General features: G+C 47.1%; 1 protein-coding gene across 1 annotated transcript in view; it reads right to left on the reverse strand.

Moving 5' to 3' along the window:
- The window catches only part of LOC128352852 (neuronal PAS domain-containing protein 4-like), a 44132-nt gene that overhangs the window by 7559 nt on the left and 11203 nt on the right, over positions 1-25370 (reverse strand). The window contains exons 3-8 of the mRNA XM_053313393.1: positions 15831-15997; positions 9870-10027; positions 7803-7908; positions 4054-4306; positions 3585-3694; positions 858-999 (exon numbers count right to left, since the gene is read on the reverse strand). Of these exons, the coding sequence (XP_053169368.1) occupies positions 858-999; positions 3585-3694; positions 4054-4306; positions 7803-7908; positions 9870-10027; positions 15831-15997 (936 nt within the window). The remainder of the gene's footprint in view (positions 1-857; positions 1000-3584; positions 3695-4053; positions 4307-7802; positions 7909-9869; positions 10028-15830; positions 15998-25370) is intronic.

Raw genomic sequence — 25370 nt, forward strand, 5'->3', positions numbered from 1 at the left:
TCACTTTCACAGGTTGGTGATAGGGAGATGGTTCAGTGGTTATGGTTTCTCCTATCACTCTGTTGTAGTGTTGAAAGCATCTGCACTTGCTCTAGCTGTCCATGTCACAGAATTGTATAAAATCATAGGAACAGCTTTTGGTGCTAGATACTAGCAATACCACAATAATCACTAAGCTTGCCAGGTCAGAACCCAGAGAGTATGTGTGGCTTTAAATTTCCCAGTGGATTCATGGTTTCTTTCCCCCATTCATCCTCTATCACTCACTCCACTTCTTCCACCAGGTGTGCTGTACACCTGGATTCCTGCTCATTAGAGCAGATGAGGGATGGAGGAGTGGATAACAGGACCAGGGAAGGAATGGATGGGTGATGCTGCATCTGTCCCTTCTCTTGCTGCACTGGGAATTTAAAGCTACACACACATTCTCTGGACTGGATGGCTTGGCAAAATCCAATGGCTTTATAAAGGGCTTAGACAAATTCATGGAGGACAGTTCTATCAATGGCAACTAGTCATGATGGCTATAGGCTACCTCTAGGCTCAGAGGCAGGATGCCTTTGAATACCAGTTGCAGGGGAGCAACAGCAGGAGAGAGGGCATGTCCTTGACCTCACCTCTTACCTGTGGGCTTTCCAGAGGGCCTGATCCAACTGGGCTGTTCTTATTGCCAGTCTGGAATCTCAAAGCTGCCCAGTAGCTGAACTGACCATTGCTTGATGCACTTTTCTTTTCTGTCCTGCCCTTCCAGGCTCAGACTGCAAGTGCGTCATAACCCTGGTTCTACAATTTGTTCAGTGTAGCTTCTCATGTCCCAAGCATTATCTACACAGTGAATACCAAGATTGGGGCTTTACCTGAGGATGTGGTTGGTACAAATGACCAGTTCTCCTCCCTTGCCATTTTCCCTCCGTGCATCCACTTGCACCCAGGCCCAGCTCAGGTTTTTGCAGAGCATACGGACGACCATATGCTGGCTGTGTTTGCCAGCACCATGAACTGAAATTACAATCGTAAGCAATGACTGGAACAGTCTATGATGGTCCACAACAGTTATATTTCCCAATAGAGGAAATTCGGCAAAAAATGTTAACAAGATGCTGGATTGCTGGGACCCACGCTGAGCAGAGATGATTTTATCACCATCATCATGATTTATTGAATCTATATTCCACTTTTCTGCAAAAATTGGCAATATTCTCAGAGGGCTCCAAAGACCACCCAACCCTATAACACTTGCAAAATGTGCTCAGATTTGGAATTTGCCAAATCTGCAGTAATAATACTTAGTATTTATATACCACTTTTCTCAAGTACGCAACACATCTAATTATCTCTGTAATCCTTACAATGACTCTGTAGGACAATCCACTGGTATAATTCCTAGTTTGAAAGATAGTGGTTTACCTAAGATCATCCAGTGAATTTGTGGCAGGGACAGGGTAGCTCATGCTCTCAACCATTATGCGATACCAACTTCACATTACTACTGCTACTACTTAATATTAGCTAAATGCCAGCAATATGCTAGTTGCTGTACAAAATATAGAACCACCCAGGTGTCTTACCGCTGACACTAGACGGACAAAACATGGATAGAAAGAGAGGTCAGGGACTGAGCAAAGTAATGGGAGAGTAAGTGAAGGTGATACAATAAGATAATCGGGCGGTTCTTCCATGAGGCGAGGTGAGGTGAAGTAGAAATATGGGGTGGCAGATCTTTGAGGCAGCACATGCTCCCAAGGCTCAGGAACATCACACAGAATCAAATTTTCACTGTGGTTCTGTGTGATGTCTAACCAGCCTCTTGTCTCAGGAACCTACAGTGATTCAGAAAGGGAGGTCAGCCATGTCACCATATTACAGAGAGAGGACTGAAGCCAAGAGAATTATAGCTTGCCTAAGGCTTCCTAGTAAATTCATGGCTGTGAGATTTGACTCAGTCTTATCAGGCCAAAGCACAGATTACACGGAATGTGTAGTTTGGCTCTGTGGTTTGCTCTTGTAAGCGCAATATGAGCTGCAGGGGCTCTGAACTGTGATACACAATGGGGTGTTTAACCCTCTCCTGCTAAAATCCCAGTTAAAATTGGGGATGTGCACAGAACCAGGCAGGGGTGGTTCAATGGCAGGGTGTGTGTGCTGCTTTAAGAGTGGGGGAGGGTGCATCTACCCCTCCCTCCGCTCTTCCCCCGCTGGCGCTCCTTTTTTCCAAAGTTAATCGGGGCGGTAGCGTACCTCTCTTCCGCTCCGTTGCCCCCATTGCCCAGATACAACTGGAAGTATCAGACACGCCTGCCAGTGCACGCAGACACATTGGATACTTCCGGTTGTATCTGGGCAACGGGGGCAGCAGGGCGGAAGAGAGGTACGCTGCCAGCCCAATTAACTTTGGAAAAATGGAACGCTGATGGGGCAAGAGTGGAGGGAGGGGTAAGTGCACCCTCCCCCACTCTTAGGGACATAGGAAACTGCCATATACTGAGTCAGACCATTGGTCTATCTCGCTCAGTATTGTCTTCACAGACTGGCAGCGGCTTCTCCAAGGCTGCAGGCAGGAATCTCTCTCAGCCCTATCTTGGAGAGGCCAGGGAGGGAACTTGGAACCTTCTATTCTTCCCAGAGCAGCTCCATCCCCTGAGGGGAATATCTTGCAGTGCTCACACTTCTAGTCTCCCATTCATATGCAACCAGGGCAGACCCTGCTTAGCTATGGGGACAAGTCATGCTTGCTACCACAAGACCAGCTCTCCTCTCCTCTCTTAAAGCAGCACACACACCCTGCCATCAAATCAGTGGAACTGGCCACCTTTCAAACCAGTTCTGTGTACACCCCTAGTTAAAATCACACCCCAAAACTGCTGTTATCCTTGGGAGGGAACTTCCATTAGTATCAATGAAAACTTCATTCCTGGAGCTAATAGAACCTTCAGAGTGGAAATTTTGTTATTCCTGAAGTGTAGTCAGCATGAAGGGGCTAATCCCCCCACCTCACTGCAGTCCTGACTAGGCCTCCCTTGCAGCTGCTTTTAACTTACAAAAAAACAAACATGCCAAACTGTACATTAATTGTAGCATTTTGTTTGGCCTGCTACTTACTACACTAGACTGGAAGCAACACACAACAGATCTAGGACTGAACTCTATGACCTAGAAGCTGTTGTTACCAGCCTTGGATCCCCAGATGTTGGATGATAACTGCCGTAATACCCAGCCACAATGGCCTTTCAGAGTTGTAGTCCAACAACAGCTAGGGACCAGTGCTTCCTGCAACAGAGATTTCCAGATGTTGCTGACTACAGCGCCCAGAATTCCCAGCTGCAATGGCCTTTGGCCGAGGATTCTGGGAATTGTAGTCAACAATATCTGGGAATCCCTGTTACAGGGAACACAACTAGGACTCATGTTTGGTTACCCCTGGACTAGCTTGTGGGAGGCGGGCTCTGTATTAAGAGCAGGATAGACTTTCTAAACCCCTCATTGGACTCACCTCAGGGTATCCTTGTGTGGTCTTGCCTGCATTTCTAATAAAGCACATTATGCCCCCCACCCCAAGGAGACCCTGTCCCAAGCACAATACTCACTTAGGGTCCTGTGCAGCTCTGCAGCTCTGCCAGCATCTTCAGGATGTAGGAGATTGTACCAAGACTGGCCAATCAACTCTTCCTTCTGATAACCAAGATGATAAATAACACTTTAAAAGAAAAAAGAAGAAGCTGTCAATATGCTTACGTTATTTCCATCCAGTAGGAAATGATTACAGCTGAGCAATACATGCATATTTATGGCAAAGGAAAACTATTATTCAGAATTAGTTTGCGAACTTTGTTTATTGTTCCCAGATCTTGTGCCTTTAGCAGAAGTTTGATCTGCATGCATTAGCCAGGGATAATGCTTGCTTCTGTGCTGTGAAAAGATTCCCTAGCTAATGTCTGCAGACCTAGCTGCTGTTAAAGAGACAGGAGGAGCAGTTCAAGCCTATTTACCCCGATCCATCGGCAATCTTATTCCAAAACAACACTCTGACCTGTACAAAGACAAAGTTTCTTTTACCTTTCTTTAACTTCTGCAATCTTCATATCCAGAGTGTGCTGGCTCTGGAACGAGGAATTTGGGGAAGCACCACCCCTATTTTCAGACAGGTGCTCAATAGGTGTGCAGAAGGCAACGAAAGTCAGTGCAGGAGAGGTGGAAGTCAACTGTGTGCCAAGCATGAGAAATCTGCCCCTCACAGCCATAGAGCGGTTCCTTCCATGTCTCGCCTGAAAGGCTCTCAAGGTGCGCATTTCAGTGACAAACTCAATTTCTGCAGCAATTCAAAACAAATGAGAATGTTTGTAGCTAAGAGACAGAGTAAAGTTGACTTCAGCGACTTCAGCAGTGGTGGCTTTTTCACTTCTGCAATATAGGGATACACTCACTCAGTACATAATCCATATTGCTGCTCTCTAATAAACTGCTTGAGTAGTCTTTGGCAGATCATTCAGAGAAGCTTTCTCAAACACAGAAGTAAATCTCTGTACTATGAATCTATGCAAGGGAAAAGAGCTGGTCTTGTGGTAGCAAGCATGACTTAGCTAAGCAGGGTCTACCCTGGTTGCATATGAATGGGAGACTTGATGTGTGAGCACTGTAAGATATTCCCCTTAGGGCAGGGATCCTCAACGTTGGGCCCCCAGATGTTCTTGGACTTCAACTCCCAGCATCCTCAGCTGCAGTGGCCTTTGGCTGGGGATTCTGGGAGTTGAAGTCCAAGAACATCTGGAGGGCTGAAGTTGAGCAGCCCTGGTCTAAGCCAACAATCTGAATGCAATTATTTCCCCTCTGCCAAAATCTGGATTATTGAAGGTGAGGTAAAAGTAAAGTGTGCTGTCGAGTTGGTGTCAACTCCTGATAAATAAAATAATAATATCTGTCCCATATCTCCCTTGTTCAGGGCTGCCAACTGCTGAACAGGCCTTTATAGCTGTGCGTTTTTAACAGCGTATAATCTCCAGAAATTAGCAAGTGACTTTTCCCAAACCACATGCTGTGAAAAGTTTTGCAACTGATTTCTGGGGCACAAGAACACATCAGGACAGCTTTTCTTGATCAGCTGGCAACTTTGCTCTCCTTCCATGAATCCCATTGCATCTCCCCTTTACTATCCAAATTTGCAATCCCTACCCCTCCTACCAAAGACAACCACAGGGCTCTGTGGTCATCAGGAGTTGACACCAACTCGACAGCACACTTTACTTTTACCTCACCTTCAATAATCCAGATTTTGGCAGAGGGGAAATAATTGCATTCAGATTGTTGGCTTAGACCAGGGCTGCTCAACTTCAGCCCTCCAGCTGTTTTTGGACTACAACTCCCATAATCTCCAGCCACAGTGGCCCACAGCCAAGGATTATGGGAGTTGTAGGCAAACTTCAGACACATCATGCAAAGATCCAGCTCCCTTGAGAAGTCCATAATGCTAGGGAAAGTTGAAGGAAAGAGAAGAAGAGGACGGCCAGCAGCAAGGTGGATGGACTTGATTACAACAGCAATGAATGCACCACTGAGATACCTTAAAGGCCAAGTGGAAGACAGATCATCCTGGAGAGAATCTATCTGTGTGGTCGCTAAGAATCAACACCGACTTGACAGCACCTAATCAATCAATCAATCAATCAGGCAAACAGTTGCAGGGGGGCCGGAGTTGAGTAGCCCTGGCTTAGACAAATGTTTCAGAACTGTAAACCCACTCAAAGCTTTTGTAACTTTCAGCTTTGCTGTAAATTAGCATAATTTTTTTAAGGGAACAAGAAACTGCTTGAAGCAGAGGATTAACACTTTTTGAGCTGAAACTTTGGCTTTACTTAAGAGAGAGAAAATGCTGCAAGTTATTTACAGTGTCTTTTGAGGGTTTTGCTTTTTATATTATCTTATGTATATAAAGCCTCACTTCGTGCAAAAAGTTCAAGAAGCTTCCTGATTGCCCTGGTTGCAGCGGAGGTCTCTGTCCTCTGTGCAGAAAGTGTGACTTCCACCTGTTCAGCAGGGGTACCCTTTGTTTTCCTTGCAGAGCAAAAAGCACCTTGGCACAGGTAATTCTGAGTGGGAGAACAAGCAGAGGAGAAGTACCACAGTTCTCATACTTGGTCCCCAGATGTTGGACCACAACAACATGATTCACCCAGGCTTTTAATTTGATTTATGGTTTTTACTTTTAATTTTGGTTTTAAATGATTTTAATGTTAATGATTTTAATTGTTTTAATGTTTTTAATGATTTTAACTGTAAACCACCTAGAGACACAAGTTTTGGGTGGAGTAAAAATATGTTAAATACATACATACAACTCCCATCACCTGCAGCTCAAGGTCATGATGGGAGTTGTAGTTTAACAATATTTAGGGACCTAGGTTTGAGAAACCATTGGGCAATCCCTTCTCATAAGTGTCTTCTGCTCAAGGTTGAAGTCTCTGCAATTGCTTTCTGTATAAGGTGGGTGGAAGGATGAATCCAACAATCACATGAAGTTTGGGCTTCATTCTCATTTCATCTGGCCAACCGATAAGAAAAAAAATTCAACATTTGGTTACATGGATATCAGGGGCGTAGCTATAATTGAGTGAAAGGGTTCAAAGAACACGGGCGCCCAGCTCCTGAGGGCCCTCCAGGTCCATCCATCCCTATTTTCTTCATTATCTTCCTCACTCTGGGGGGCCACCAGAGAGAGGGATGAACACTGGCCCCCTCTCCCCTAGCTACGCCCCTGATGGATATAGATATGGCCTGGCCAGACTTCAACCTATTTAAAGCTGCAATCCTATGCACACTTACTTGGAAGTAGTAAATTGCACTGAAATTGTTTAAACTTGCTTCTAAGTAAACACAGATAGGATAGGAAGGAACAGCTGCATGTCACACTGAACTCAATAGAAGGGTTAAGCACTTCCTTAAATCTTTCCCATTCTTGACTTTGGCTGGATCACAACCTTAATTTTTATCTTCTTTTAATTTTGCTTTTAAAGGCATTGTTCAAGTCTGACTGTTCAAAACTGAGGTTTGCTTCATTCATTAGGTTCATTCACACAATCCTAATTAGGGTAAGAGACACGTCCTACCCTGCTTTGGGTGCTGTGCACGCTTCTGTTTTGTGACCATCTGTGAATAAAACACAAGGGCAGTGATCATCAGCTACGTGGCAGTTGGGAAGGAGGGCTTTTCATCCTACCTCGTTAAAGAGCTGGGTAGAGCTGCTGGGTAGGATGGAGCCCTTCTGCCCAGCTGCCACTTAGCAGACAATTACTGCCTGTACCTACTACCTTGTTTTTTTACTCACAAACGATCAAAAAATGAGAGTGTGCACAGCTCCCAAACTGGCATAGGATGCATTTCCTACTCTGTTTATCACTGAAGCTATTCTACGATCACCGACCAGGGATTGTGGGAACCACCAGACATCGCAGGCGAGCCCAATGTTCCCAAGGCGGCTAGCCTGCCTAATTACCCCTCCCCTTAGATGAGGTTAACGGAGCAAGCACTCTGTTAACCTTATCTTTTTGCTTGTGTGTTGCCGCAGCGTATGGCGACACACGAGTAGACCCCCGACCAAGAGGCTGCACTTGTCCCCTCAGCCCCCGCCGGCTCCATGATGGTCTCCAAGGCTGCCTCTTGATCGTCTGCATGAAGCTCCTCACTGTGTGAACCATCTTGTTTATTCCTTCTGTGCAATCCTGCTTACACTTCTTCAAGATGATGTAGTCACGCATGAACACCAACTCTCTCGTCACTACAAAGACCTTTCCCCAACTCCTTCCTGTCCTTACCAGTGCCTGGATGCTGCTGGGCAAAGCAGAGCTTCTCCTGCATAATCCTGGTTGCTGTACTGCTTAAGAGGTCAAAGATAGAGTCGCCGTGGGCTAGGAGTTCTACCTGGAAGAAAAGTATGAGAAAATATCTTCTGACTCTTTGTGACTAGGTGACATGTTTCGTACTGAGACCATGTTAGAAACGTGTCCCATCACATCTAAAAAATGCAGTCATGAGGGCTAGAATTCTAAGGGTACAGAAATAACATGAAACCATGGTTTGCTTAGCTAAACCACCCATGGAGCCCTTTCGCACAAGCAGTGAGAAAGGCTACCCATTTTGCAGGGAGGACGCCCAAAAGTGCTTACTTTCCAGCAGATAATCATTCTGCTGTCCCTGGGCAGGTGGATGTGGTGATGGCCAGCAGCTTGGGTGGCTTTAAAGGGGTTTAGACAGATTCATGAAAGACAGGCCTATCCATGGCTACTAGTCTGATGGCTGTGGGCCACCTCCAGTCTCAGAGGCACAATGCTTCTCAATACTTGTTGCAGGGGAGCAACAGCAGGAGAGAGGGCATGAATATACCTCTTGCCTGTAGGCTCCCCAGAGGCATCCGGTGGGCCACTGTGTGAAACAAGATGCTGGACTAGATGGGCCTTGGGCCTGATCCAGCAGGGCTGTTCTTATGTTCTATGGATCGCCCGCCCAGATGAGCACCAGCTGCTGCCAACAATTCCGAGGGTCGGGATGCCAGGATGCACCACCCTGCCCCCTGGAGCTCCAATAATGCACCGTGCGAGTGTGTGGCTCATTATGGGATCTGCCCTCCCCTCCCTGTGCCTGCCAGCTGTGGCTGACACACAAACAGAAAAACGGGGTTAGAAGAATGCTCACTCTCCTAACCCCGTTTTGAGGGGAGGCTTTGTAGGCGAATTTGCCACCATGGTGCTGCTGGGATTGGGCCCGATCCTGGCGGTTCACATGCACATGCAAAACCGGGCTGGGCTCCCTTAGCCCAGTTCTGCACTCGTGTGTGAATAGCCTCATGGTTTGCTTAGCTAAACCAGAGTTTCACATTATGCTGGTTCAGATGTCATGCAGAACCACAGTTAAAGCTGGGCTCCACATGACATCTCTGAGTCTCAAGAATGCACACTCTCTTCTCCCATGCCTGTGTGAGCATCCACTTCTGCTTTGGTTTAAACCAAACCAAGGATTGGTCGTGACATCTAAGCCCACCAGTCTTGGTTTATTCTAGCCTACAAATAAGCTGAGATCTGTACTCAAAGTTTGAAGTAAGTCACCGATACAGGTAAGTAGGTGAGAAAAAAAATGAGATCCGTGAGTTTGGATGTCGTGACCAATCTCGATTAACTTTAACCTAGATGGGAAGTGGACACTCTGAGACAATGAGGATATTCTCATGCATGGTGGAAACCGGGCTAAGAGAGCCTAGCCCGGTTTCCACCATGCGTGTGAACCGCCAGGAGCCACATGGCTCCTGGCGACAAGCCTGCTTAGCCCCCACCCTCAAATGAGGCTAGCAAAGCGATTTTAAAATCTCAAGATTTTAACAAAAGTTGAAGGATTTCAAAACTGTCTGATCTCCTTCAATGACATCAGTTATTGGAAATATTCCATTGCAAATGTTTAAGGGATAGTCGCTGCTGAGTTGTAGAGTACACACTTTGCATGCAGAAAGATTCAATCCCTGGCTTCTCCAGTTACAAGGATCATGGGTCACAGCACTGAGGAAGAACTCAAATGAGATCTTGGTGGGATTTTACTAGTTGAGGTCAACAGCAGTGTGTTCCCTGTAACAGGGGTTCCCAGATATTGTTGACTACAACTCCCATAATCCTCAGCCAAAGGCCATTGCCGCTGAAGATCATGAGAGTTGTAAGTCAAGAACATCTGGGAGTCCCGGTTACAGGGAACACTAGTCAACAGTACTGAGCTAGATGGACCAATGGGTTGACCATATAATGGACCTTCATAATGTGTTTGGTGAGGTCTAAGGTCCAAGGTCATGCAGGTATCAAGGCAAACCTGTGTGGCTCCCACTTGGAATATCCTGTGCTTACCACAGAGAAACCGAGGAAATGGGACACATTCTCAGAGATGTAGGCTAGCTTGCCATTTGCAGTAAGAGCCAGGATGAAACCTGGAAGGGAAAACAGCAGTTCTGGATCTATCACTGCAGGAGCAGCAGCAGCAGGTGGTCCCATCATATCATGTGGCCCTGAGAAGACATGAAAGCGGCACATTGGTTCCATGTAGAGTTCCATGCACATGGAAAGGAGCAAGAATTTCTGTTCACTAGCAAAAGACAAAATGCATGCTGGCATGAGACCAGTTAGCTCTGCATCACTTGGGACTACTGCAGAGAGAGACGTCTTAGCTGAAAAAGGGCTCTATGGAATTCTCTGCCATGGGATGTGCTGATGGCCACTAGCTTGGATGGCTTTAAGAAGGGCTTAGCCAAATTCATGGAGGAGAGGTCTGTCAATGGCTACTATTCTTGATGGCTGAAGTCCACCTCCAGGCTCAGAGGCAAGAAGCCTCCGAATACCAGTTGCAGGGGAGCAATAGCAGAAGAGGTGGCATGCCTTCATTTCCTGCTTGTGGACTTCCCAGAGACATCTAGTGGGCCACTGTGGAAATAGGATGCTGGACTAGAAAGGTCTTGGGCCTGATCCAGCAAGCGTTTATTACCGTATTCATCCAAATACAAGACGATTCTGAATTTAATACAAGCCCCTTTAAAAATAGAGGAGAAACTTAAGTATTTAGTACACCACTCTGGGCTCCTTGGAAGAAGAGCGGGATATAAAATGTAAAAATCAATCAGTCAATCAATCTACCCAAAAGGAAGAGGACTCTGAATTTAAGATGACCCCGATTTCTAACATCAAAGAAAAACCCCAATCTTGGATTCAGGTGAATACAGTATGTTCTTATCTTTATTTATGTATTTAGTACATTTTTTTTAGACAACCCCCATACATAACTCTCTAGGTGGTGTACAAATAGGTCATGGCTCACAATTTGAGGGTATCTGTTACACTCTACATAGCAGACACAAATGCTGTGGGTACACTGCTTGTTACGGCACATTTTCCCACAGCAAAATGCGAAGTGTCAACAAGCTTTCTGCAGGGGGTTGCCTCTAGAGTGTTTTCCCAATAGGAGCAACAAGTAGTATAGGTTTGCAGCAAAATTCAGGAGATAGGATTGACTTGGCTGTTGAGTGGGCTGAGAAATACTGGCACAGCATTATTTGTTTTATTTATTCTATTCCATTTATATACTGCCTGATATGTGTATTACTTACTTACTGCTTGGCTTCATTGTGGAGAAGAGTATGAGCCAGTGCAGAGGGAGAAAGCGGGATGGAGGGATACTTCCTTGTGTTAAGAACAAAAAGCGGGATACAAGGAGAGTGGTAGGGGAGCAGTTAGCAATGTTTTAGTCAGGTAAAATGGAAGGGAGGCGATCTTTGATGGGGAAGCATGCACATAGATGGTGCTATATAAATAGTATAAAAAATAGGAAGGGTCCGGGAACTTCTGACAAAAGATCAGCATTCTCACCAAACTACAGTTCCCAGGATTCTTTGACCACTTCAATGTGGCAATAAAGTGCAGGATATTCAAAGCTTTCATGCTAAGTTCCAAGTGCAGTATTACTCCCTGTATATGCACTGCTGCAGGCTCCCGCACTCCTCCTAAAGCCATCTTACCCTGCATGCATATTCAAAAGAGCAACCTCATGCAAATATCACAATGCCTCCTGCAGGCTAACACAGGCATTCACCCTTTTCTCCTGTCACCACAAAAATGGTAATGAAGCAGAGCAGGTTCTTCTTGGAATGCAAGAGCTGGTCAGCTATGAAAATGATGCGAGGTCCCTGCTTGGTATGTGTAGGGAGGGTAAGATTCCTGCCTGCAACATTGGAGAAGCCGCTGCCTGTCTGTGAAGACAATATTGAGCGAGATAGACCAATGGTCTGACTCAGTATATGGCAGCTTCCTATGTTTGTTTGTTTATTTATTTATCTATCTATCAGATTTATACCCCGCCCAAACTTACATCTCTGGGCAGCCATGTTCCTATATTCTATGTAAGTAATGCAGAAACACGCAGCAGCATGTGTATGGGGAGTAAGATTGCACTTGGAATTCGTGCAAATGCTCTGAATATCTTGTACTTTATTACCATGTGGAAGTGACATAAGAACAGCCCTGCTGGATCAGGCCCAAGGCTCATCTAGTCCAGCATCCTGATTCATACAGTGGCCCACCAGATGCCTCTGAGAAGCCCACAGGCAAGAGGATGCTTTCCAGATTAATAGCAACAAAATGCTTCAGTTCAAGCAAGTCGCATTCAAAATGTAAACAGCAGGGGGAGCAGTCTCACGAAAACTAACAACCTGAAAAAACAGGAACTTTTTTACGCCGGATATATGACAGCATAGCACTATATCGCAGCGATTACATTCGAAACAAGACACTGGAAACATGAACGGCACCCTGCTGTCAGCGTAGGGACTGCGGTGTCACAACACAGGAAGTGTGGAAGCACACTTTGGAGATACGCCATGACCCCGTTGCAGGGTCTAATCTGGAAAGCGCCCAGGTGAGGGCATGCCCTTCTCTCCTGCTGTTGCTCCCTTGCAACTGGTATTGAGAGGCATCATGCCTCTGAGGCTGAAGATGGCCCACAGCCACTAGACTAGTAGCCATTGATAGATCTGTCCTCCATGAATTTGTCTAAGTGCCTCTTAAAGTCATCCAAGCTGGTTGCCTGTGAGATAAGCTAAGTCGGTTAAACCAGACTTAAACTGGTTTAAATTTGTCGTGTAGATGTGCTAAGTGCTTCCTGGAGACAAGGAATCAGGGGGTAAGTGTGGCTTCCTTTACCCCTTAATTCACCCTTCTACACCCTCCCCTGCCTAAAGTTCCCTAAATTGAACCTTGTGCCTTTGCAAAGGAAGTTATTTCTGTGCAGCCCTGATTTCCATCCTGAGCTCTTGGAGTAGGGTGGCCTACCAATCTAAATTAACTGACATGTCATATCTCAGATTGCGCCCTTTCTTCTCAACCTGCTATTTATTCAGTTTCGCTAATCAAGGCTATTTCAGCGAACTCCTCTCCCTGCAAAATCAGTTGCAGTGAGGTTGATTTAAGCCGTTGCTGTTCTCTGCCAAGTGAGCTCCTCCCGCCACATTATAGATTAGCAGAGAGAGAACAACATCTTTCAGGCCATACATTGTGCAGAACAGAACATCCTTGTCTTGGAATGTAATTATGAAAGAACAATATCAAGGTCATCGCTTCTTCGCTTTACAATGCAATCTAACAGGAGGGGGAAATGCAGCAAAGAGCACATGTTAGTTCTTTCCCCAGGAGGAACATTTAAAAAGCAAAAAGAGAAGACGGAAATGTCTTCGGGTAAAAGACACCTTTGGGGAGGTGAAGCCATGATGGATGATGTGCTGGGATTGAGAAAGCCAGCTGTTGTACCCGTGCAGTTGCTCTTTGCTGCCTGTTCTAGGCCCTCTTAAAGAGAAATAAGAGTATGATTAGATGTGATGCAGGAGATCAGGATCTCCAGAGATTTAAACGAAGAGTTCCAAGTGTTTCCCACTTCTTTTAGTATAGTAGGCTTGTTCTCACAGTCCTCAACGGATCGGAGGAGCACCTTACTAGGGTGGAAAAGCCAGGCACACTCTTCACGTAAACGGCAGTCACGTAAACTCAAATATCAAGCTAGGAGGAGGGGAGAGTGATTCTACGGGAGATTGTGCTGGGTTGTCTTACTTTGATCTCTGCAAACACACGACTGCCAGTCAGGGCTCACGAATACGAATACAACAAATATTTATATACCACTTTCAACAAAAGTTCCCAAAATGGTTTACATAGATATAAATGAATAAATAAATACAATGGCTCCCTGTCCCCAAAGGGCTCACAATCGAAAAAAGAAACATAGGATAGGACAACAGCAACAGCCACTGGAGGGATGTTGTGTTGGGGATGGATAGGGCCAGTCGCTCTCCCCTTGCTAGATAATGAGAATCACTGCTTTTAACAGCTGCCTCTTTCCTCTGTTAGCAGGCGAGAAGGTGTCTCTTTCCTCATGGCTCTCCTACACCGGCTGGGCACCCCTCTGACCCCATTTAAGATTGTGAGAACCATCCCAGTGACTCTTACCTACCTAGGACCCTCTCCGATGTGCTGTGAATTTGGTTTGAATCCAAGAGTTATTTGTATCAAACACCGTACCTGTTTTTCTGAATGAATCCCAAGAAAGTGAGGCTGGGGAGAGACAAGTGAGTCAACACACTGGCTTACACACCACACAGAGAACTGGGTATCTAACGGAGAGGGAAGCAGGCTGCTGTGATGCACGATAAAGCAGTCTGTGCTTGCTTGCAGTGGCGGGGCTTCTCCAGGTATACTAAGCATTGTATAAATGCAGCTACGGCTGTCTTCCAGGTGGGAATGACGAGAATAGCGACCTAACTGCATCTACGCCATGCACAGAACAGCCCTGCCTCAGCAGGCAAAGCAGGAGTGGCATGCGTGCACCTCTCTCTTAGATGCCCAGTTCTCTGCACCAACGGGAGTAGAAATTTTGGGGATGGGGCCATAGCTCAGTGGAAGAGCACCCGCTTTGCATGCAGAAGGTCCCAGGTTCAATCCCTGCCATTCCCAGCAGGGTTGGGAAAGACACCTGCCTGAAACCTTGGAGAAGCCACTGCCAGTCAGTGTAGACAATACTGAACTAGATGGACCAAGAGTCTGACTCCGGGACGGAGCCACTATTGGGCCAATTGGTTCAAAGAACCAGGGCTGCTGCCCCCAGGGGACGCGAGCATGGCCTCAGATACGGGGGACGTTATTTCGCTCTCAAACGGGGCCGAACACGGGCTGCTGCCAGCCTTCCTACGTGCCCAGTCTGACTTGGTGGGAGGCAGCTTCCTATGTCCAGTTGTCCGGTATGTAAGCCACTGACCTCTATCCCCACCTAGACAGATGCGAAACCAGGGGGAGGCATATATCGCATGGAAGAATCCACACCTCCTCTGGCACCTGATAAAACTTTCTTAGGGAGACCCACATAATCAGAGGCACTCTTAGCCCTGGATTTCCAGGTGGAAGTCCAGGGCCTCCACACCCCCTGGGGCCCCCCACATTCCTCTCTAGTCTGTCCCAGGTGGTGTGGTTGCTGCGCCCCCAGCCCATGCTGCTCCGTGACTGCAACTTGCGCCAACCTCTGCTTTAGAGACAGAGGGGGAAGAAATCTCGGAGAGACCACATTACTCCTTTACCGATGGAGCTACACTGGCTGCCAATAAGTTTCCAGAGGAAATACAAAGTGCTAATACAGCCCTAAATGGCTTAGGCTCTGGGTACTTAAGAGAGCGTCTTCTTTACTACGGGCCCCACCACCCATTGAGGTCATCTGAGGAGGTCCGTCTCCAGTTACCACCAACTCACTGGATGGTCACACAGAGACGGGCCTTCTCAGTCGCTGCCCCGAGATTGTGGAATGCGCTCCCTGCTGAGATATGATCCTCCCCATCTCTGGTAGTTTTTAAAAAACACCTGATTTTGCCCAAGCTTTCTCAGCTTTTTAGATTTTTAGGTTTTAATCTCTGGTTTATTTTTAAATTGTTAAATTGTTTTAAGTTTTTGTATATATGTTTAACTTGTTCAATGCTATTGTTGTTTCTGCAAATGCATATTTGCATAAATATACCTGTTGTATATTCTTACATTCTTGTGGATTCAGTTGCTGTTTGTGCCCTCAAGAACCTACGTGTTAAAAATACTCTGTGTGTGTGGGTGGGTGTGTAGGGGGATGATGCTTAACTTGCAGCCAGGACTAGGTGGGGGTTTGGGTGGGAGGCCTCCATGGGCCTTTCGGTCCAGGCTCCAAAATTACCTAGGTGCACCTCTGCTAATAATGTTTTGAGAAACCTGACAGCACTCTAAACTCAATATTAATTGGAGCAGCCACAGCTTAGCTTTTACCTGGAGGAAAGAGCTGAGCCTCTCGTATGTAGAAGCAAACCAAAGCCATGGTGTGAAGGTAGGAGAGGCGCTCCATCTCTTGCTCGGAGATGGGCAGCAGGGAACGCAGAGTCTGCAGCTCAGCATTGATGTGATCCCGACGAGCCTTGGAAGCCCCCTTGGTTGACCTGCATGGATGGGAAGTTCAGAGAGATGAGTCAACTCTTCATGGACTGTACCTCAGTGGTAGGGCATCTACTTGGCATGCCGTGGGTCCCCATTTCCATCCTGGAGTCGCAAGGCAGGGCAAGGGAAAACTCTTCTTGCCTGAAATCCGGAAAAGCCACTGCCAGTCAGTGTAGATTCTACTGAGCTTAGGGGGACCAATGGTCTGATTCAGTATGTTTCCTATGTCAGGAGAGGGGAAAGAGTGGGGGGTGGGGGGAAAGAGTCATGCTCCAGCTGAGGCGAGGAGGGGGAGATGTACCGCATGCCCCCAGTGGGGTGAAGAAGCTTTGGAATGCGCTTCCTAGTGAAACAAGAGCCTCCCCATCTCTGACAATTTAAAAAAAGTCTTTAAAGATGCATCTGTTCACCCCCAGGCTTTTAACTGATACTGTTTTGATTGTTTTTAATGTTGTTTTAGAATATTGTGGTTTTTTTTAATTAATTGTGTTTTAAATTGCTTGTTTCTGTTTGTTGTTTTTATCTTGTTGTAAACTGCCCAGAGACGCAAGTTTGGGGCAGTATAAAAATATGCAAAATAAATCATAAAATAAATAAATAAGAAAGGCAGTGGCAGCAGCGGGCAGCAGCGAGTCCTCTGGGATGGCCCCCATGGTGGTTAGGGACTGGCACTCACGGTCTCCTGCACCCCTTCTTACACCCTGAGGTGCACTGCCTCACCTTGCCTCATGAAAGGGCCACCCAGGACAGAAAGAATAAAAGAGCAGATCCTTTGCATCAAAAGAGGTGGAGGTCAAATTGCCTAGGGAAATAAAAAGGGCTTTGCTTGCCATTAAAAGGATAGAAGAGAGGGTGCCAGGTGAACCTCTCTGGAAGAATGCTGGGTGCTCAGGTGAGAAGCTTGCCTGGCACCTGGGCTTTTCCCCCACAGGGCTTTTAAAGCCCTTTAGCTCGCATCCCCTCTGGAATGCAGGGGGTGCGTCCACATATCGGCCAGATTTACCCCGACGTCCCTGCGAGCTATCGGGGAGCGCTTTACACACAATTCGGGTCTTTCACTGCACGTTAGAGTGTAGCTTAATTTATATCCGGGGTAAAAAAAAAATCCACTTTTGGCATCAGGTTTTTGGGACAATGTGGAGTTCACAATAAAGCCTTGCAGTCAGCCTGCGGTAAAGCCTGCCGTCTGCGATACCTCCTGGTCTCAAGTCATTTTTGTGGCAGGCCAAGGCCTTTTGTATGATCTGCCTTTGGAAAAAGTGGAGCAGCACAACCATAAAGGCTCCCTCCGCTCACCTGGAGGAGACAGCTTCCCATGTTCTCCCTACAGTGATGCACCTAGGTAATTTTGGACCCCGGACCTGAAGGGCTTCAGAGACCCCCCCCCCCACTTGAGTGGGGGTCGGGGCGTTAAATCTTTTTTTTTTTTTACTTTTTTCAAGCTTGCACAGAGAGACTCTAAATGGGCCGAAAATGGGCCGACCTGTCATTTGGTTGGCAGGCAGGCACAGGGAAGGAGCTCTTTCCAACTCCCCTGCCTCGATTTGTACCCTGCCGGTCACCCCGCCTCCGCAACCATGTAGCAGTGGCTGAAAAAAGTTAAAAAGAAAAGAAAAAAGATCTAACTTGCCCCTGACCCCCTCCTGTGGGTAGCGGTGGGGCGGGCACAGGGCCGTGGCAGGGCTCTGGAGAGGCCCCCAGAACATTTGGAGGGCCCCCCAGAGACAGGAGGCCACACACCAGATCCCCAAGGTCTGTGGCAAAGTGCACCTCTGTCTCCCTATAGTTCTATTCCCATACAACACTTCTCCAGGTGCCATCACCAGATCAGAGTGTGATTTACACAGCCACCTTCAATATTACACGAGTAAGTTTGTCTTGTGAAGATGCAGCCCTATGATAAGGTTGTAAATTGGTTAATCCCGGAAGTCATTCTTTTGCTAACAGTCTTAGTGATGTTTACGACCTGGTAGCAGGGCAAGCTTCACAATGAAACAAACTGAGGATGTTGGCTCAGACAGTGGATTACCTGGGAACAGGGCCTACTTTGTCATGGCTCCCCAAAATGGCTGTGGTGTTGGTAAGAAATAATTCCTTGATCCAGACCAGCTTTTGAAAGACGCTTTAGGTTATGTACAACCAATAACAGTGAAAAACCACAGGGCTTTCTTTCTTAAATTCCTGATGTGTTGATTTTGCTTTACTGGTCCTTGAGCATTATACAAATCTGAATTCTTTGGATTCTACTATAGGTACCCAAACAACGGGTCAAAGCAATGACATCTGTGCCAAGAATCTCCACACAGTCACCTGCTGAGCAAATGGTTGACATCATGGGTTGGGGAAGAAAAAGCGAATGTTTAGACATGATCCCAAATTCAAAACACTTGAGGGTACAGAGCAGGGGTGGCCAACTTGAGGCTGTTCAGCTGCTGCTGGACTACAACTTCCATCATCCTCAACTGCTGGGGATGATGGGAGTTGTAGTCCAACAACAGCTGAAGAGCCTCAGGTTGGCAACTCCACACAAGGGCGCCATGTTCCTGTCTGCTGCTGTTGAGTACAGAGACCTTTCACGTGCTTGGTTGGGCCTTCTATGTGGTAAGCAGCTTTTGAATAGATAAGGCCCCACTGTGGAGCCATTATGACACGAAAAAATCTTCCAGCAACCTCCTCATGGAGGCCCTTCATCTGAGCTGCTCCTTGGACTGAAAATCCTGAATTCTGCTCAGCTTTGATGGACTCATTAGATGGCCTTGAGCAAGCCATTCTTTGTCAGCTTCAGTGCCCTCATGTATAAAACGGGAATATTAATGACCTCCCTCAGATGCTGTCAGGTACCTAAAGGTGTTTCAATGCTCTGCATGCTCAATGTAGCAAAGAAATGGCTGGTTACAGCAATTAGTTACAGCCTTAACAATGTGAAATCTTAGGCAGGTTTGCTTAGAAGCAAGTACCTGTGTGTTCAATGAGGCTTACTCTCCGGTAAGTGCACATGGATTGCGACCTAAATGAGGTGCTTTTAAGTCTTTTCTCAGCACATGACTTTCATAAAGTAACAAAAGGACACCCACTCTTTGAGACCAGCCCTCCTTGCCTTTGAAAGACCCTCTTCTGATAAATAACCTTGTGCGATGGAAAAAAACATGTTGGCCTGCTCAAAATGCAATGGCTGGCATACCGTGCAACGTTGCACAAGAGCACTCTTGCACAAGCGCAAAAATTGTGCAAATGAAGATGAGCAACTGGGCAGCCGTTGGAAATAAATGGCCGTACCATTGCACAACTGCGTTTGTGCAATTTTTGCACTTGCCAAAAAGCACTATTGCACAACGGCTCCAATGTTACGGTACAGTGCGCATGTAACCTTGCACAGTATGTCAGCCAATAAGGTCGTTCTCACGGCCATTCTGAGGAGGGTTGGGGAGGGTGGCTGGGTGGGGAGGCAGGAGGCAAGATGCTTCTACATACCAGTTGCAGGGGAGCAACAGGAGGAGAGAGGGCATGTCCCCACCTCTTCCTTGTGGGCTTCCTAGAGGCATCTGGTGGGCCACTGTGTGAAACAGGATGCTGGACCACATAGGCCTTGGGCCTGATCCAATAGGGCTGTTCTTATATTGTTATCCTTGGCGCTCTGTGATCGCTCACACCATGTGCCCACAAGTGATCAAATGGCGAGGGGGAGGAATGGGGGGGGAAGCAGGCTGTACCCTTCCACATCCCACAATGCACTGCACAAGGAACATGGTGCATTGGGGGTTTCCCTGCTGCCAGGCGCTCCTGCCACCTGGCTCTATGGTTACTCCAGCATTCTTAAGACTGGGAGAGGTGAGGTAGAAGTGTGCGTATACCCTTCTTCCTCACTTTCGATTGATTGATTACGTGCTGTCAAGTCGGTGTCGTGACCACATAGATCGATTCTCTCCAGGATGATCTGTCTTCAACTTGGCCTTTGAGGTCTCTCAGTGGTGCATTCATCACTGTTGTAATCGAGTCCATCCACCTTGCTGCTGGTTGTCCTCTTCTTCTCTTTCCGTCAACATTTTCCATCCTTATGGACTTCTTAAGGGAGCTGGGTTTTTGCGTCATGTGTCCGAAGTAGGATAGTTTGAGCCTGGTCATTGGTGCCTCGAGTGAAAATTCTGGATTGATTTGTTCTGTGACCCATTTGTTTGTTTTCCTGGCTGTCCATGGGATCCTCAAAAGTCTTCTCCAGCACCAACGTTCAAAAGCGTCGATACTTCTTCTGTCTTGCTTCTTCAAAGTCCAGCTTCCGCATCCTGGGCGACCCAGTTTATTCGCGCACCACACGAGCAGCCCTACCCAGATAGGGCTGTGCAAGCCAGGATAGAGCTGCTCGTATGAACCACCTCATTGCCTTGTATTTTGTATTTCATTATCTTCGCAAACAACAAAATGGCAACTGAGTATAGCCTGTGAATGTTTAACAGGGGTGGCCATCTTTGATTTGAGCAAGCGTTCAAGTGCTAGCAGCATTGGCTCTACCCAGTGGTTTGCTCCCATCCCAGTCGAGACACAGACAAGGGGCTCTTTCACCCTTTCCTTTGTTGTGAAGAGCAAGAGATGTTTGGGCAGAATTCTCCCATGGTGTGCCTCAGCTCCTCATTCCCACTCACTCAGGACTGGGTGTGAATGTGGGAGGAGGCAACTGAAGGGCACAAGGGGAGGACTCTGCCAAAACATCTCTTGCTCTTCACAACACAGGGAGGAAAGGGTTCAAGAGACTTTTGCTGGTGCCTCAGCTAAGGTGGGGGGAACAACTGGCATGCATAACGAGAGGAGGTCCTTACTATTGTGGATTATGCTTCAGCTGTGATGCAATCCTCCTGGGACAATAGTCTAGCCCCAGGAGTTTGCATCAGACTCCAAGCATTCAGTCACCAGACTGGATCTCTGGACCAACAACATCCGTGGACCAGAGTCTGAGAGCCCTTGGCTTAGGGATAGGCAACTGGTGGTGCAGGGATTCAATCTAGTGACAGAGTGCTTGCGGTCTGATGCAAAACTCCTGGGACCAGGCTCCAGTTCCCGGGAGTTTTGCATCAGACCTGAAGCACTCAGTCACTAGACTGAATCCCTGCACCTATCCCTAAGCCAAGGGCTCTCAGACTCCGGTCCACAGGTGTTTCTGGATTCTAACCCATTGTCTAGTCCCAGGAGTATAGTCTATAGGTCTATAGACCAGGGCTGCTCAACCTCGGCCCTCCTGCAGATGTTGGCCTACAATTCCCATAAGCCCTGGCTATTGGCCACTGTGGCTGGGGATTATGGGAATTGTTGTCCAAAACAGCTGGGGGGCCTAAGTTGAGAAGGTGTGGTCTATAGATCACTCTGCTCAATTTTTGCCCCCCCCCACCTGTGCCCAATAGCCAGGGGGTATGGGAGTTGTAGGCCAACATCTGCAGGAGGGCCGAAACTGAGCAGCTCTGGTTTTAGTCTAGTCCCAGGAGTTTTGCATCAGACTGCAAGCATTCAGTCACTAGACTGAATTCCTGGACTACCAGTTGCCTATCCCTAATCCAAGGGCTCTCAGGTTTGGTTCCACAGATGTTGTTGGATTCCAACTCCCATCATCCCCAGCCACTGTGGCTGGGGATGATGGGAGTTGTAGTCCAACAACATCTGGGTGGGGACCCAAGTCTGGGAACCTTTGCTTAGTCTATACAGAATAGGCCACTGAAGGAACAAGAAATGCCTTCCGATTGCTGCCCGATGCCGTTGTCTTCTCAGCCAGTTCAGAATCAAGGCTGCCTGGGCTGTGTGGTTTTGTGTGACAACATGACAGCAGCAACACTCTCCATTAGAATATCTGAGTTTTGTTTTTTAAATTCCACAGCATAAGGATTGGAAAGCAACAGCCCTGGAATCTGGTCAGTCTTCAGAGAGGGATGTCAGTGTGAAACAAGACTAAACTAAATCAGGGGACCAGATGCAAAGGAGATCAGAGAGCTTCTGTGCTTTTCATAGCAGTGTCAATGTTGGCAGGTGGGGCTTTCATGCAGGGACGGGAAACACTGTGTGCAATGCTTTCATCGACACAACAATCCAAAGCACAAGAGTTCTGTCCTCCTTTGGCACATCAGAAGAGCTTCGCTGGACCGGATGAAAGGTCCGTCCAGTCCAGCCTCCTGCAGTGGCCAATCATATGTCTCAAGGAAACCAGCCAGCAGGGCTTGAAGTCCATAGCCCTCTCCTGCTGTTGCTCTCCAGCAACTGGCATTCAAAGATCCACTAGCCCTGTTCAGACATGATGCTGTATTACAGATGTCTGTGCACTTGTTCATGTTTTTCTGTGAATGACTGTACCTGCATTCGCTTTAATAGTGAGCCTGAGGCACAGATCTCCTCAAATGCATGGTGCAGGCAGGAAGTGTACAGCTGTGCCTGTGTTCGACATAACATGTGAATAACTGTACCTGTGTACAGCTCTGTATCTGTCTGCACTACACAGCCATTGTACAAGTGTTGAACATAACGTGTGAAGAGGACTGCTGCTTCTGCTCATTCTGCAGAGCAGAGCATAGTCACATTTTAGGATCAACACACAATCTGACTGACATCCAGACTAATGCAGTGCTGGTGCTTCTAATGCTGCGCTGATGGTACAGGTGGCAGGCAATATTCATTGATCTCCCCTTCCCTTTGAAGCCTACTATGCCTCCTGAAAATATGTCCCTGAAGGCTGTATGACCCTCAGGGACGTGTTTTCGGAGGTAAAGTGGGCTTTAGAGGGGAGATGGATGAAAATAGCCTCTCATCCACAGCACTAGTGCAGTGTGAGTCTGAATGCCAGCCTGTGTGCACAGTGTAATGCATTTCACAAATTGTACAATGTAGATTTTGTTCAATGCCTGTGCACTTCCTGACTCTACCTTGCATTTGAAGGGGCCTGTACCCAGGTTCACTTGTAAAAAGAACCCTAGTCTACTCATTCACACAAAAATATGTACATGTGTACACATATGCAATGCAATTTCTGAAGAGGGGTTTGGTCAGCTGGACCAAAATCCAGCTACTCCAAGTTGGTGTTTTGCTTTTAAAAAGCAGACAGTTTTATGTTATGAATTTCTGGTCTGTTTAGTTGTGACGGTTGCATGGTTTGTCTTTACAAGGAAACCGCAGGTAGACCTTGGAAATCAGGTGATAGATACAGAAACATCGGCAACCAAGCACTTAGGAGAGAGAAAAGATGCAGTGAGGAAGCCGTGCAGCCAAAAATGGACCATTCAGGGTGGAAATTCATTATGCACCATGGTACTGTACATGATGGTTCCCATGACAACCACCATGCAGCCAAGAGGCATTAATCTGTGCAAAGGGGCTGGAAGCTGGTGATACAAGTCAGCACTCCTGCCTCTTGGATCTGGGAACTTACATGGTTAGAACTACTGGGTCATAACAAGCTCAGTTTTCCAGGGACAAAAGGGGCTGAATATGGACCTGGGCAGCCCCAGGATAGCTTTGATAAAGCCCAAGGACTAGTTTTGCTCTACTGAAGTCAATCCAAATATTTTAATGGGTCAGGCTATGAGTTGTACACATATAGCACAGCACTACCAGCACTGAGTGATAGTGCTATGGCCCATGCTGTTGTGTGGGTTGGAAACCACATTGACACGCTCTTATGTGACTGCCGAAACGACGAGAGCGCTCTTATGTGACTGCCGAAAAATGGCACAAACGCAGCTGTGCGAGAGTACAGCCATTGGAAAGAATGGCCGTCCCATTGTGCGCAACTGCATCTGTGCACATTTTCAGCAGTCATGCGAGAGAACTTTTGCGCAACTGCCTCGAGGTTGTTTCTGACCCATGCAAGAGTGTGAGTGTGGTGCCATGGCCCATCGAATGCTGTGCTGAATGGCCAATTTCTTTTTAAGACTTGCATATGTTTATGTATGTATATTTCTGTATAGATGCCCTTCCTGTAAGAAACTCAGTTGTGGATCTTTACTCCCATATTTTCACAACAACCCTGTGAAGTAGACTATGACAAGAGACTTTGGGCAGCTTCACATGATCACCTGGAAGTCCAGTTCCCAGCATCTGTGTGGTCGTGGCAGGCATGTTGTCCAAATCTGCCAACTGACACAGGGACATAGGAAGCTGCCATATACTGAGTCAGACCATTGGTCCATTTAGCTCAGTATTGTCTTTACAGACTGGCAGTGGCTTCTCCAAGGTCGCAGGCAGGAATCTCAGCCCTATCTTGGAAATGCCAGGGAGGGAATTTGGAACCCAGATGCTCTTCCCAGAGCGGCTCCATCCCTTGAGGGGAATATCTTGCAGTGCTCACACTTCTAGTCTCCCATTCATATGCAACCAGGGTAGACCCTGCTTAGCTAAGGGGACAAGTCATGCTCGCTACCACAAGACCAGCTCTCCTCTCCTTGGGAACTGCTGGTTCCCAAGTCCTCCATCTGACTTTCACCCAACATTTTCCACCCAGCTTCAAATCCCGGTTATAGAAGCCAAGCGGAAGTCTGCAAAATTCAGGCAGAGGGCAAAGTTTGCTGATTTCTGCCCAACTTCCACAACCAAGATTTGAAGTTTGGTGGAGAACGTTGGGTGAAAGCCGGGTGGCCAGCAGTTGGTGGATTTCCATGAGGACTGCACTCCTGCCAGCCAGGGACTGCATACTTCCTAGGAAGTAGAGGTTCCTAGGAAATGGACTCCCTGTGATCACACGAAGCTACCCAGTGGCTGATATCCGGACTGAATTACTTAGTAGTGCTACTCAGGAGTTACTTTAAAGGACCACTAAATTTCAATAGGACCTCCTCTAGTAAATATAGTCAGGATATCAGCCAGTGATGGATCCAAAGTTACCCAGCTTCACGGCTGAGTGAAGACTAGAGTTGCCATGTCCCCTCTCTGGAATTTCTGGTTTCACCCAGATTTCAAGTATCTCACCCAGATTGCTTGGCCCACCCAGATTCGCCCAGATTTCAGCTTTCATTTATAAATAAAAAGCTAAGCAATAGCCCTTGTAGAAGCAGAGTTATGGAGCAAAACGTGCAGTCACTAGTCTGCTCAAACATTATTTTCAAGCCAATTTACATAATATGCTAATTAGGCACCCAGATCTGGAAAGCCAGAATATGGAAAGCCAAAAAGATCTGGAAAGCCAGAAATCCTAGTGAGGACTTGAATCTAGTCCTCCGTGAGCCTCGGCCAACATTATCCATCTCGAATCCCAGTGTGCCTTGTATATATTTAGGCATTTTTACAAAGACTCTATGGACAATAAAAAGCCAAGCTCAGAATCTTACCCAGTAAATCAACTTCCTCCCCCCGAGGGTATGGCTCATAGTGGTCACTAGGTGGCTGTCCATCCACATGTCTCAGATTTAGGAC

Source organism: Hemicordylus capensis, chromosome 1, assembly GCF_027244095.1.
Source record: "Hemicordylus capensis ecotype Gifberg chromosome 1, rHemCap1.1.pri, whole genome shotgun sequence".
Taxonomy (NCBI): Eukaryota; Metazoa; Chordata; class Lepidosauria; order Squamata; family Cordylidae; genus Hemicordylus; species Hemicordylus capensis.